We start from the raw sequence: 15948 nt of genomic DNA, 5'->3' as shown, positions 1-15948 counted from the left end.
ATATAATACGATGGCCTTTGGTAGCTATGTTGGACTTACAGTGATCTCCTCTATGCCCCTTAGGAGGAGAGAGTTAACACCCTGGGCATTTTGTCATTTTGTAGATGGATAATTAAGTCATCTGAAGCTTTGTAAGGGATCTGCCCCCTTGGTAGAATGAACTTATAAAAAAAAGTATTACCATATGTATTGGAAATTTGGCCCTGCTAAACTATTAGGTCCTCTCCTTGCCTATTTCTCAAAACAAATGGTCATTTAATTTGTCAGTAGTCCCACAATTATTGGACCTGTTCAACTATTGGGTTCTCTCCATTACGCCATCCGTGCTTTGCTTATTGCCAATATTGCTAAATTTCCCAACGCTAATCTATACACACTGCATACTTTCTATGCTCCTACGTGATGCCCAACTCAGATTTGACGTAATCTGTAGCTCTAGTTATCTGTAATCAGTTCAATGTGTTTCATGTATCTGGATGCTATTTCAACTCAACCTACAATTTCTATATATGTCTTTACTCTGCAAATTAAATTAATAGAAATATCCTGATCTTTGACATAAATTGAAACATGGGTATTCAAACAACCATTGCTCTCTGTGATTAAAACAGCATTTCTATTACAGATCATGGTAATAGAATGGAAAACAATACAAATGACCAGATGCTATCAAGCAAAACACATGGAATAGCCCAAAAGCACAGCTAATCACCTAAGTTCCAACCATGATGCATCTGTCAATAGCACAACGAAAAGAGTTATATCCAACATATGTTCATATAGAATAGTTACTATCTTCTTCTCATAAACATTTCTAGAGGTTTGAGGTTAAACAACATATTCTCTGCTGATTCATGCTGTGAGAAAAGGAAAAACCACTACTTATTAGCTTATTAGATCTCGCCATCCCATAACTCTTCAGCAGATTTATAAGGGCTCGTGGTAGAGTTCACAAAATCCTCTCCCCTGTTGCCTTTCCTCTGCTCAAGGGTGCCAATTTTTGCATGGTCATCCGCAGTCAGAGACCAATCAAACACCTGAAAATTCTGAGCTATTCTTTCTTTGTTGTAGCTCTTGGGCAGCACGCTTACTCCCTGTTCTAATTCCCATCTCAATATAACCTGCAAAATAATACAGAAAATCAAAGCACTCACACAACAAAAGGGTTACCAGAGTGACTCCAGAATAGCAAGGACTCTTGTTATCCATTGGTAGAAACAACAATTTAACAAAAGCACCCTTCAAATATAAACCAGACTACTCAATACTCGAGATGGATTTAATTTGGAATCACCCTATTAATACCATTAACATGTCTTTACCCAGAATTGAATCATTTTGATGAGTGGACAATCTGAATATGAAATTAGCAGGCCAAGCCAATGGTTTGCACATTGTCAAATTCATATTTAGACTGATTTCTACTGTGATTTTCTAAGCTTTCGGAAAAAATTCTTCATCTTGACATGCAGAATGGAAGCTAAATGAACACATATAACCACCTTGAAATGTATGAAAGATAGCAAAACAAAAAGCTTGAGAAATACATTTCATCAAGGAGCGATCTAATTTAACAGTTAGTCACATTTAGTTAAACTTTAACAATGCGGCCCAAAAGATTCTAGTAAGAGATCCAAATACATAGAATACTAACTAATTAAATTTGCAATATTAATCAAACTAATTGAATTTCTACAATTAATCTACGATTATAGTGGTGAGTGGTGCCTAGTGTAGCCATTATAATAGATTGGAAAGCAGTTCTTCGGCTCTATTTCCTTGACACCATCAAACATTGGCTCCCCTCTGATCCAAGCCCAAACATTCCTCATAGACAAAGACATATATAGGTTGAAATCAATACCTGGGCTGCAGTTTTCCCATGCTTTTCTGAAATATCTTTGATAATAGGGTGATCCATGACACTAACTGCACACTGAGAAGTAGGTGATCCTCCGAGAGGAGACCATGCACTAACATGAATATTCAATGTACTGCAGTAGTCTCTCAGTTTTCTCTGCTGCCACATTGGATGCATTTCTACCTGTCCCAATAGTTTTGCCATAAATTCCCTTAATGGAAAATAAAATACCAAAATAATTAGCTGAATGCCAACATCTTTAAAGCATTTAATACCTGATTGACAGAGGGGAATATCTTGGCATGGCTTAAAAGAGATTCAATCTTCTTACTGGAGAAGTTGCTTACACCAATAGCTTTAGTGAGACTCAGCTCAACACACTGCTCCATTCCTTTCCATGTAGATTTCATATCTAAGGGTAGATAGTCTTCCTCCTTAGGGACTGGAAGTGAGGCTCCCTTTCTCAGGTGTACTGGCCAGTGGATAAGGTAAAGATCTACATATTCCAGCTGCATATTCCTGCATACAACATGAAATTAATGATAAAAAGGGAGAGCACTTGTTTGATGGATTCAGGGAGACAGCCTTATACCAGAGGGGTTTGCACTGTTTACCCCTCTCCCAGTGGGCTCCAATCAACAGCCTCTAGGCACTTGGCAGATTTCAGAGTTCAAACAACAGAAAGTGTTTAGGTCAATACATTGAGCGAGATGACCTTTGGAAACTTAATATATTATAGATTGACTAAAAAGACTAACTATATCAATGTCTACGCATAACCAAAACAAAGACACTTAAAGGTCTTCAGAACAGGCCAACAAGAAGGTGTGTGCTTGATGAAGTCAACATTCATCCAAGCAACTAAACTTACCAGATTTGACATTTTGTTTGATTTTATTAATTAAAATAAATTTTGCAGACAAGTTGCATAGTGATTTTAATTTTAATTAATAAAATCAAACAAACTGTCAAATCTAGTTGATTTAGTCGGCTGGAGAGATGCTGCCCTTGATGAATAGAGCAAACTTGACAGCTTTTATTCCCTTCTTCCCTTTTCCCATGGAAGAAAGAGTAGCACTAAATTGAAATCTAACTACATTGATATCTATACATAACCAAAAACAAAACAATGGGATATGAGAATTACAAAAATATAATAGAAAATGAATGGAATGTCCAAAGAAACCCCCAACGGAAAGCATTAATAAATTAAGTAAGAGAAAATGCACTCTCACTTTGGCCTTGTTGTAGATACATCATCTTGCCACTCAGTTTGTCTTATTTTACACAAGTTCCACCTTGTCCCAGAATCTATCAAACGAATTGATGTAAGAGATTGGTTTCTCCTCTCTAGGACTTCCCCTACTAGACTAGGCCACAGATGCAGTCATGTCCTCCAGATAGAACTGCACCCACAGCCTTGTCCCATATTTCAAAATCTATTTTCTTGCTTCCTCAAGCCGACCTTTTCAAATTTCTAACTGCTATCCATTGGATAATGTGCCAAATGCCTCAACATGAGAACCTAGGTTGTTTGTTTGGACAAAAAAATGATCAGAATTTATTATTAAAAGGTATCATCAAAGAATGCCTAAAAAAATGCAATGTAACCCAAGTTCGTGCACTCGGGTCAAAAACCCTACACACCGGGTGCGCATACGTCCTTGGTGTGGGTACGTCACGCCCCTGAGTACCCCCACCACTGCCAAAACGCAATCGCACCAGTCGGTACACCCGGGTGTGACGCGGGGACGTGGATGCATCCAGGGTGCGAGGGTGTGGGGGTGAGCACTCGGGTGCGTACAGGGTACGGCCAGCGTGTTGCATGAAAAGTCAAAAAGAAAATAAATTTTTTTCTTTTGTTTTCTATTGTTTTTTTAAGCATGGGAGCCCTAATTGGGTGTGGGTGTTTTTTTATTGTTTTTGTCATTTTGTTGATTGTACTCACTTTGATATGGCCATGATGCATTATTTCATTTCATTGTTTCATACTACTCGGCTCATTGTCATCATGAGAATCTTATGATTTATGATATTCATATTTGATTAATGAATTTTGAATCTTTCATCTTTGTCCTCTAATAAATTGATAGTCAATGGTTGACTTACATGTTACACCGCACTATGTATGTTTTATATTTTGCATTTATCATTATCATTATTATGTTTAAAAGTTTTAGTATTTATAATTTTACTAAGTTCAATGGTTATTGGTAATGGTTATGAAATTTCAAGTTTCAAGTTTGAACTTATGGTTCATGAATCGCATTTCAATTGTCTATATTCAATGATATTTAGTATGTTATATTGAAGTATCATTTCGTAATTAGCATTGCCAGTCATATATGTATATTATGCAATCTTCCCTCCCACTCCCCGCCCCCCCCTCTCCACCCCCGTCGTCGCACCCCCCGCCATCCCCAAATTGAGGCCCTTTTTCTTCCCACACCCGACACTTGTCCTGACGTCCCCCGCACTGGTGTAACACTGAAAAATGTCTTCAATCATAAAGAATTATAAAAAAGAATCATCCCCACTTTTGAACAATAGATACTATACTAGGCATTTGCATTTGTTGTCTTATGCATCTTCAATCATTGTGAACTTGGCAAAGGGGTTTGCCTCACCATCAAGAAAGTTCCATGCCTTCCCTTGTGGAAACTCCCCAAGATGCTTGTAAGCACTCCATTTTGTCCTAGACACATGCAAGCAGAGTTGGAAAAAAAAAACTAAAGAAACTTTCATTAAAGGTCAAAACTGTGCACACACAAATAATAGAGACTAGACTGGCCTAGTTCTAAGAAACCCAGTTCATGGATCTAAGTCATCACAGTTTTACAAACATGTAATTCCAAAAAACCTAACTTTGATTGTCAAGCATGTTACCCAATAGGATCTTCTCACGAATATTCACAAGTTAATAGAATTAAGCCCCTGCCAATTGTTAGAAACAATAGTCCACCAAGATAACTGGGGGGGGTGAATCAATTATCCAATAATTAAAACATTTATTATCCTTAAACAATCTTATCCATTCAACCAAAGTAAACAGCAACCATAACAAGATGCACATAGACAATTACACTAGATATGTTCACTAAGGAAACCCTTGATCAGAGGGAAACTGTTAAGAGATTGTCGGAAGCATGAATGTTGATGATATTCCTATGGGGGAGTATTGTAGATATGTTACTATGACGATATGTTACATTCATGACTAAGTTTGCCATTGATGTCAACATAGCAGTCTTCTGTGGTATCTCATAGAAGAACAATGGAAAGATCAAGTTGGTACGGATGGCTAGTTGAGTATTATCACTATCTGAGTTTATGGGAGATATGTTTGAGTATCTAGTGTATGCAGTTAACATCGGATGAAGAAATGATAAGTTTGGAAGAAGTTATGTAAGTTTTGGTGATGTTTGTTCTGAGATAGAGTTTACAGAGGCATGTTCTAGTAAACTTGGTATATCTCTTAGTAGAATTGTTATTCCGAGAATCAAAGTTGAGGATGTGTAGAAGACATGTTGGTGATGACGTAGCTAAGTTCACTCGTCATAATATTGCGTGTACGAAAAGTTATTCAACTTGCAAGGCAGAAGATTAATGTTATTGCTAAGTGTAACATGTTCTTAATGTGGTCCTATAATGATTAATTGAGAAGGTCTAACCGCTGACTCAGGGAATTTTTTTATGGACTCGATATAAAGGACATTTTCCTTTATCATGAAATGGATGTGTATGGATGTGGATGATATTTGTAAGCAGCAGAGAGCAGAATGCGAAGTTGAGCAGAACGGAGCAAAAGTGAAGGAAACCTCATTGCCGAGGTTTTGCTAAGTGATCCGAGGTTTGATATTTGGATCCGAGGTTTGTGACCTGCTCTACAAGGTCTGATAGTGTTTGGTTTGGTTGACAGAACAAAGAAAAGAAGAACATAACAATAAATTGCATGTTTGAGCAGTGAGCTCTTCTTGTAGCTGAAATTGCATGTTTGGGCAGTGAGCTCTTCTTGCATACATTGTACTACAACTCCTAACAGGGTTGGCACAACTTATTACAATAATAGATAAGACGTCTATTATTAGTTAATGGTTATCTTGTAAATATCTTTAGCTTTAGTTTGCTTTCGTTTTTTGCTTTCTTTGGAATAGAATGTTTCTATTCTTTATGATCATTTCCTAAGGAAACATCGTCTCATTCTTTTGTATAAATTGACCTTTCGGTCTCTGTTATTTATAAGCAAGTATTTACCAATTACCTCGTAATATGGTATCAGAGCTAAATACTTAAATTTTTTCGGAAAAATTTATAATTTCTTCTTGAAATTATTTGTTTAAATTTTTCCAAAATTATTTCAGCTAATTTCTCCAAAACCCACCTAGGGTTTTTCTGCTTGGAGAAATTCCCGAATTACGAGTCTGCAAATCGCGTGGAAATCGTGGCCATTTTTTGGAGGCTCGCGTTTTTGGGGTGAAAATCTACATGTTTCTGTATCAAATCTTCATGCTCTTAGCCGTCTCAGTCTGTCATCGTGCTCTGGGAAGCAGATTCAACCATTTTTCATCAAGAAATCTGAAGTTTTTTCAAGCTTTTTTCAGCTAGGGCCGTTTTTTTTCGAAACCCTAATTTTTGGGGTCCAAAAAATTTTTTTGTTTGCAAATTCTTGATGGGTTTTTCGAGAGCTCAACTGGGTTGTCGTCCGTTTTTTCTGGGTGCCTCGATTTTTGTGTCTCCATTTTCGAGCCAGCGGATTCAAAAAACGACAGCAGATTCCTTCTGGGTTTTTCGAGCTCTCTTTTGGGTCATTCTCTGATTCTTCTGGGTCTTCCGTATTTTTGCCTTGAAGAACGTGCCTTCACAGATTTTCACAATTTTTCATTGAAAAACGTGCCATGGCATCTCTAACAAATATTCTGCTCGAGCATAATTCCAAATTCAATGGTCGCAATTATGGAACCTGGAAGCAGCGCATCATCGCAATCTTCGAATATCGAAACACCGATCAACTTGTTCTAGGTGTTAAGCAATGTCCGACTTCTCCAGGTCCTGATCAAGATACATGGGATCTGAACAATCGAGAGGCAGTAATGCTTCTCAAACTATCCGTAGCTGATGACCAGCTTTCTCAGATTCCATCCGGCAAGATAGCGGCCGAAATATAGACACATCTAAAAGGTCTTCATGAGACTTCCGACAAGAGCAGAGCCTTCTTTCTGAAAAACACTCTGTTTTCTATTGTCATGGATGAGCGCACCTCGCTCCAGGCACACCTGAATCAGATTCAGGAAATCCGTGATCAGTTACTTGCCATCGGTCGCAAGATGGAGGAAGAGGATATTGTGGTAATCATCTTCGGAGTTTACCAAATTCCTATGAGCATTTTATCGACTCTCAACATCACATCTACTGGTGTTGATCTAAAGTTCACTGATCTCTGCACCCTGCTACTTCAGCAAGATCGGTGGAAACAACAGTTCAGTAGCAGCTCCAGTTCCACCTCCACTGAGCAAGCCTTTGCTGCGAAATCCTTTCAGAAGGATAAGGGCAAGTTTCAGCAACCATCTCAGCAGAAGTCTTCTGCTCCAGCATCCGATGGGACCAAAAAGAAGAACATTCAATGCAACTATTGCCACAAGTATGGTCACATGAAGGTTGCATGTCGGAAACGCTTAGCTGCCCAGTCTAAGCAATCAGGTTCGCAACTCAAAGCGAACAGTGCAGAGCACACTGAGCAGGCGGAATCTGCCTTTTACGCCTTCATGGCTAAAAGACCCGCAGATCATGTACAGTCATCTGCCTGGTACATTGATTCAGGTGCCTCTCGACATTTCACTCACCGCAGAGATTGGTTTATTGACTACCAGTCTTATTCAGATTCTGTTATCTTTGGTGGTGGAGAAGAGTACACGGTTGTTGGTAAAGGCAACATTCAAATTCAGTCTGTTGAGAGGAAGCTCATATTCCTTGATGTGTACTACGTTCCAGGGATGGAACTAAATCTACTCTCGGTCAGTCAGTTGCTGCGACATTCTCCACACTTGGCAGTCACCTTCAGTTCACATCAGTGCACCATCACTGATCGGGCGACTAAGTCTACTATTGCAGTTTGTCTTGAGGATCATGGTCTTTTCAGACTTACTGATTCTGGTGATTCTCAGGACTTAGCTATGGCTGCTCGGCGATCTTCCATCAGCACACTTTGGCATCAGCGATATGGGCACTTAAATGTGCATTATCTCTCACAACTTGCTCGGGATGAGCTTGTTCTTGGTTTGCCAGAGATTCAAACCCAACACCTTGGAGTTTGTGACACATGTCAGGCTGGGAAGCAACATCGCACACCTTTCCCCAGTGGCGATTCTTGGCGAGCTTCTCAAGTACTTCAGCTTGTTCATGCTGATATCTGCGGCCCTATGGCCACTCCTTCTGTTCTTGGGTACAGGTATTTTCTGTTGTTTGTAGATGATTTCAGTAGAAAAATGTGGGTGTATTTCCTTAAAAAGAAATTCGATGCATTTATTGTATTTCAGAAGTTTAAACCCTTAGTTGAAAAAGAGTCTGGGAAATCTATTATTACTCTTAGATCAGACAATGGGGGGGAATTTTGTTCTAATGTTTTCTCCAGCTTCTTGGATACACATGGCATCCAACGCCAGTTCACCACACCCCACACGCCACAACAGAACAGTGTAGTTGAACGTCGAAACAGGACAATCACCGAGATGGCTCGTTCCATGCTCGAACACAGACATGTTCCGAAACGTTTTTGGGCAGAAGCAGTTAATACTATAGTTTATCTGTTGAACCGGTCACCCACAGTGGCGATCAAAGGTAAAACTCCGGAAGAGGCCTGGTCAGGCCGCAAGCCCAGAATCAGTCACCTGAAGGTTTTTGGCTCTCTTGCTTTTGTTTGGATCCCTGATGCTTCACGCACCAAGTTGGATGCCAAGAGTCAGAAACTAATGCTTGCTGGATATAGCAGTCTTCACAAAGCCTACCGCCTTATTGATGTTGAGACATCTTGTCTCATATACAGCCGCGATGTAGTCTTTGATGAGCAGCGAGGACCATTCATGCCTGTTTCTCCTGTTCCTGATCCAGCAGACCAGCCTATGCAGGTTCATGATTTGGGAGTTCGGATTCCATTAGGTCCACCTGATGGGAGGGCTCCAGTAGCTCCTACAGCTCCAGTCCTGCCAGTGATACCTGTACAGCCACCTCCGGCTTCTCCTGCAGGATCACCTCGTTTTGAAGATGCTTCACCAGAGTTTGATCCAGATTCTTCTGATCAGGATCCTACTGATCAAGCATCTCCTAGTACTATTGTTGGTCATTCTCCTCTCCGGCCTAAGTGGTGGGCTAAGACACTTGCTAATCTTCATGATGATGAGCTCATTGAGAACTACTCGGAAAAAGAGCAAAACTAGAGATTCTGTTAACTTTGCTCTTATGGCCAACATTCACATTGTGTTTGAACCTCAAACATATTCCGAGGCTAAAGGAATTCCAGAGTAGGAACAGGCCATGCAATCTGAACACCAGAGCCTGCTGAAGAACAACACTTGGGTCCTTTCTGATCTTCCCCCAGGGAAGAAACCCATTAGCTGCAAATGGGTCTACAAAATCAAATACAAATCAGATGGTACTTTGGATAAGTACAAAGCTCGTTTAGTGGCAAAGGGCTTTTCTCAGCGTTAGGGCATTGATTATGAGGAGACCTTTGCTCCTACTGCAAAGATGAGCACCATCAGATTAGTCCTAGCCATGGCAGCACAGTTTGGTTGGAAGGTCCATCAGATGGACGTAAAGAGTGCTTTCCTGAATGGTGATCTCCATGAAGAGGTCTACATGACGCAGCCTCCTGGTTTCAAGGTTGCTGGTAAAGACCATCAGGTTCTCAGATTGGTAAAAGCTCTCTATGGTTTGAAGCAGGCCCCTCGGGCATGGTACATCAAGATTGATACGTACCTCAGTGATCAAGGCTTCAAGAGGAGTTCTTCAAACTCAAATCTGTACATCAAGACTACTGACAGTGACATCATCCTTCTGGTTATCTATGTGGATGATCTGATCATCACTGGCAGTTCGGCATCTTTGATTCAGGGAATCAAACAACACTTATGCCAGTCTTTTGATATGACTGACCTTGGGCTCATGCATTATTGCTTAGGTGTTGAAGTTTGGCAACAGTCTTCTGGTATATTCATCTCTCAGTCCAAATATGCTAGGGCCTTGTTAGACAAATTCCGAATGCAGGATTGCAAACCTGCATCTACACCTATGGAGAAAGGTCTCAAGTTATCAGCCAAGTCTGATTCTCCTTTCGTTGATGATACTACGTATAAGCAACTAGTAGGCAGCCTCATCTACCTATCTGCTACTAGGCCTGATATCAGCTTCGCAGTCAGCTATATTTCACGCTTTATGACAGCTCCTAAGGCTGATCATTGGATGCCAGCAAAGCATGTGCTTCGTTATGTGAAGGGCACTTCTGATTATGGACTTCTGTATTCTCGGAGTTCTAATCCTAAACTCAGTGGGTTCACAGATTCAGATTGGGCAGGCTCTGTTGATGATAAAAAGTCAATATCTGGATATGTGTTTAGTTTGGGATCCGGTGCAATCACATGGACCAGCAAGAAGCAGCAGGCAGTTTCTCTCTCTTCTACAGAGGCTGAATACAGAGGGACTGTTAAGGCAGGATGTGAAGCTGTCTGGCTTCGTTGGATGCTAGGGGATATGCAGATGTCACCAGCAGGACCGACTACTCTGTTTGTTGATAACGAAGGCGTTATCAAGTTAGCACGGAATCCAGTCTTCCATGAACGAACCAAGCATGTGGATGTTCATTGTCATTACATACGACAGCTGGTTGAAGACGGGACTATAGATCTGCAGTATGTTCCTACCACAGATCAAACTGCAGACATTCTCACCAAGCCTCTTGGTCCCGATAAGTTTGTCAAATTCAGAGGACAGCTTGGTGTGTTAGATAGATTAACCATTAAGGGAGGGTATTACAATAATAGATAAGACGTCTATTATTAGTTAATGGTTATCTTGTAAATAGCTTTAGCTTTAGTTTGCTTTCTCTGGAATAGAATGTTTCTATTCTTTACGATCATTTCCTAAGGAAACATCGTCTCATTCTTTTGTATAAATTGACCTTTCGGTCTCTGTTATTTATAAGCAAGTATTTACCAATTACCTCGTAATACAACTTCTAACAGGGATTCAAAGTCTCCCAACAGGGACTCTATGTACTAAATGTTGTAATAGACTCCTAACAGAGTCCATCCTCTAACAAGGAATATTTATATTAGTGCATCATCTTGTGGGCATCATTCCCACCGAGGTTTTCCCTCTGATCAAGGGTTTCCCTAGTTAACACATCTGATGTAACTGTCTATATGCATCTTATTATGGTTGTTGTTTACTTTGGTTGATAAATGTTTTAATTGTTGGATAACTGATTCACCTCGCCCCCCTAGTTATCTTGGTGGACTATTCTTTCTAACAAAAAACCCGGTGGGAATTGTTGGTTCCCAAAACCGCAGATTGGAAATCCAAGAACCTGCCACTTCTACGATAGGATTCCGCAATCAGTTCTGACCAATGAATAGGAATACTTCTCGATTCCCCTGCACTTCAAGCTTTGCTACACCCAGGCGGGTAAACCTTCACCTCAAACACTGACTGTCTAGTTCAAGGCTTTTCTATAGCAAATTTAAACTTTTGGAGTTCTCCGGCTAGCAAGGTCCTCGAACTCAATTAAAATGAAAACTAAATAATGGTTGGATGTTTTGTATAACATTTGTTAATAATGATTTGATGCTTGTAGAAGGAATATATAGATTTTCTCAATTCAATAATAAAAAAACTAGTGCCTCTGCTCATCTGGGCAATAGAGTCAACTTCAGTGAATTATCATGTACAACTTTATAATGCTTTACACACTTTAACTACCAACAATTAAATAATCAAGATGTGATAGATCAAATATATATGCAATTTAGTTCAGATTGAACTTTAACTCCTCTGGGTGACAAACTAGACACAAATACGGAAACAATTATTTATTTCACAATATCTATGATAATCAAATTTAAAATACTAAATGACCATGTCCACTTATCCGACATTTGAATTGTATACAAAATTCCAAAAATAATTACAAAGGATGATTCCCTTGTAGTTTAAATCTCCACACCTTTAATAATAAGCAAAAAAAAAATTTATTTTATTATAAAAATAAAATAATGGAATTTATATTACAAAATCATAATAATCCCCTTATTCCTCCATACAAGTAAAATAATTTCTCTTGAATATGAATGTGAATGTCCAGATATTACAATGTTTACTATGTCTTGCTACACTCTCTTATCTATATCTTTTATTTTAAATTTGCTATAGAAAAGCCTTGAACTAATTCCCGCATCCTGTAGAGAAGATCAGAAAATGAAAAGTCATATTCATTTTCCCTTTTACTTCCTCAATTAATCACACCACTTCAGATTTAACAAATGGCTACTTCAGATATATCCTTTCTTAATCTCATATAGCATTACTTCATAAACAAAATAAAGTAATGTAGTAAAATCATCTTCTAATATTCTTTCATCTTATTTTATTGTTTTAATAAAATAACTTTAACTCTCGATGGCATGTAGACTTCAGAAATTAGGTCCTGTTAAATCAAATATTACTTAGTCTTCAGAGGAATTCAAAAGTCATACTCCTTATATACTTATTAGGCTTCTTGGTAAATTGTTAATCGCCGACCAAGTATTTATGCTTTCAAAATGCATTATGGTGGAATTTAGCTTTGCACTCTCCAGGTTCGTATATCCACAAGCGCTGAAAACTCCTGTATAGTTATTCCTTCCTTGTCCTGGCACCTGCTAATGGACAGCCTAGATACTTCTGCCTGAAGATGTTCATCCTGTAACAATCCTCAATTCTGAGCCTGTCCACCATATTTTATGCACATAAACTCTTCAAAAATATCTTATCCGCCTACAGGTCTTCGATCATATCTCCATTCATATTTATTTGTGTTACTTCTTTAATATTCTCACCAACCGTTGACATCTCTTCCGTCTTCACTCGACTATGAGTTCCTTATATTGCAGTTTTTGGAGATGTTACATTGCAAAGGGAATGAAAAAGATTTCAAACTAAGTGTTATAGTCCTTGACTACTGTATAATATTTATATCGCACCTATACAGGTTATAAACACTTTAGCATTATAATTCGCTGCCTCTTTGGTTTGATATAAACACCTCTTAATTCAATCACTAACTTTCATTATACAGATCTAATGTATTGCTTTAAGGACGTTTCCTTATCATTTATGAGAGACATGTTGCTGGTACATTTTGTATCTTCATATGTCTTCCTCTCAAACTGGTGCTATATCTGGTTCACTGACGATTGAATTTATAGAAATGATTTTGGGCATTGGAAAAACTAAAGTGCAACTTTAGCATTGAAAAGGTCACTGCATTCTTCTGAGTGTGAGTTGTATTTTTTATCAGTGATACTCAAGAGATGACTATATTGATACTGTAATCATCGCATCTAAATCTGATCATTGTACTTCTGCTTCAGTAAAATTATATCTGTTTAGATGCTAGGCATTTAGATTATCTCTATCTTTAATTTAGTAACTATGAGATACTTAGAGTCTCTATTGTATTGTATGAATTAAAGAGACTATGCTTGAACTCTCAAGGAGTTAGTAATATCTAAATTGTTTTGCTAATCCACTCAAGCTTTAAGATCTTTGTACAGAATCTTTGATTATTGAATAATAGGATCAATTTTGAGTGTGATTGTGTTTTTCCCTCAATTGTTTTTCTTTTGTATAAGGAGTCTTCCCATCTTTGCTCACTCTTCATAATAAAAATGGAGACTAAAATTAAGGCTCCATCGGTGGCTCTTGTTGGGGACATATGCCACTTGTGGACGTAATGAGATTCCAGCTATCTCTGGAGGAGCAGACCGAGCATCCATGCTAATTATGATGCACGGTGAAATTGGGTGGCCCCAGGCCCCCAAAAAAATGTACTTTGATTCTTTCCTCTATCAAACACCTTACTCTGATCAAGTAACACTTTCAACCTGCTGATCATGATATGTTTTCCCTTCATCATTTGTTTAGGATCAGAATTCACCCTTTCTTCATCAACAAGAGTATTAAAAAATGGATAAATTTCCGAATCATTCAACCCCAACATCTGAACCCTTGCTGAAGTTGATGCATCGTTTTTATGGACAACACTTAATAGATTTGTTTGATCAATGCATTCTCTAGTATGTATCTTACATTTATCTTTTGAGAAGTCATCAGGTGCCCTATGATTTTTGCTGAATGGAGGATCCTCATAGTCATGGTTTTGATCAGTCATGCAAACATTTAGATCACGGTTTTGAACATCTCCTTGCACACAATATGCTTTGTTCCCACACTCCGGATATTTCTTATCCTCACAATAAGGCGTTGAGAATGGTTTATCTTCATCAACTGTTATTGCTTTTATATCAAGATCAGATGGGATACCTGGATAATTTTCAGAATCATGCTCAAACATACTCTCCTCACTACACCTTTCTGATTCTATCGCTCCTTTACATATTTGCTGCAGCTCCTGCTCATGGGATGAGCTGAAAGATGCTTCACCTTCTGAATACACTTCGTGAGTTTCATCAATTTCAAAATCAGACCCACTATCTTCATCATGGTGCTGATGGATTTGGCTGCATGGAAAATCCTCCTCAAACAATGGATTTGAGAATATAGTGAATTCAGATCTGTCTTCTATTACTTCTTCAAACAATTGGTTTAGGTACATGGAGAATTCAGGCATGCCTTCATGATCCGAATCATCATATGTTTCATCAACAAGACTAATATCTTCATTATCTCTTGGAACTTCCTCAGGTTCATACATTGAATGCAATCCTATTTCATCTTCACTATCTGATTCTTCGGAAGATTATCTCCTTCATCTAGTACCTCCTGAACGTGTACCGATCCATCAACTTGTGCACCTTGGTGGATTGAGAAAAAAATTGAGCTATTTTTCTCAACATGCTTCTGATATTCTAGATCTAACAAGGCTGAAATTTCCTCTACACCTAGAGAATCCTCTTCCTCATTTTCACATTCACTATCACCTGTAGGCATATAAGTATCATCATGGGTTGATTCTCCTTCAGAATGTTCAAAATTTTCATCTCCATTTGTATCTGAAACTTCATTAGACTTATATGTTACTTCAGTCTTGAATTCATTCTCCTCTGGAACTAGTTCATTATCCATAAGTTTTAGAAAGTTAAGAAACTGATGATCATATAAGAGGCCTAATTCCTGCATCCTGTAGAGAAGATCAGATGATGGAGGTCTATATTCCAAAGGTATTTCTTGATAGGCATTAAACATCCTTATGAAGAATTGTGTTACAGATTCATCTTCTTGCTTTTCTAAATTCAAATATGCATCCAAAGGAGATATATAACTCGGACTTTCATCCAATATTTGGAAGAGAAGCATCAAATCAGGATCTTTTGGTAAGATTCCCAACTCACGAAACTTTCTTATCAATTCCTTGCATGGAGGCATGATCTCTGAAGGTACCTCCTGAAAAATATTCAACATTCTTATAAACAAATGTGTCAATGTCTCGCCTTCATATCTTTCTAAATTGAAAAATTCATCTAAAAGGTGTATGTATTCTTCCTCCATGGTGTAACATAGATCCACCTCCTGATCATAGTATACTTTCTCCATGTTAGGTAATCAAATCATCTCCTTCTAAGTCCTCTCCCTCAGCAGAGTTACCAACTGAAACTTTATTGATTAGAGTCGCCACCTCTTTTGAGGAATTTATTGATCTTCCTGGGTTCTCACTTCCAACAAAGTACACTTCTAAACAAACTGATATAACTTCTTTCTGATACTGATCTACGAACTTAGAAATTATGGGTAACTTCGTAACCTGTATTGCGAGCAACTCTTCCCAGCAAAATCGCCAATCTGTTGTTTCCCAAAACTGCAGATTGGAAATCCAAGAGCCT

The 15948-nt window shown here is 38.5% G+C and overlaps 1 protein-coding gene across 1 annotated transcript in view; it reads right to left on the bottom strand.

The window, feature by feature from the left end:
• Nucleotides 1-577: 577 nt before the first annotated feature.
• LOC149570426 (non-functional NADPH-dependent codeinone reductase 2-like) overlaps nt 578-15948 on the bottom strand; it is a 31359-nt gene continuing 15988 nt past the window's right edge. The window contains exons 4-6 of the mRNA XM_089823080.1: nt 2137-2380; nt 1865-2044; nt 578-1121 (exon numbers count right to left, since the gene is read on the bottom strand). Coding sequence (XP_089679206.1) covers nt 894-1121; nt 1865-2044; nt 2137-2380 — 652 coding nt within the window. The 3' untranslated portion in view covers nt 578-893. The remainder of the gene's footprint in view (nt 1122-1864; nt 2045-2136; nt 2381-15948) is intronic.

Source organism: Cupressus sempervirens, chromosome 3 (assembly GCF_028749045.1).
Source record: "Cupressus sempervirens isolate cs-2001-9-10 chromosome 3, ASM2874904v1, whole genome shotgun sequence".
NCBI lineage: Eukaryota > Viridiplantae > Streptophyta > Pinopsida > Cupressales > Cupressaceae > Cupressus > Cupressus sempervirens.
The sequence above is the reverse complement of the archived record's forward strand: the minus strand, read 5'-3'. Positions and strand labels throughout refer to the sequence as shown.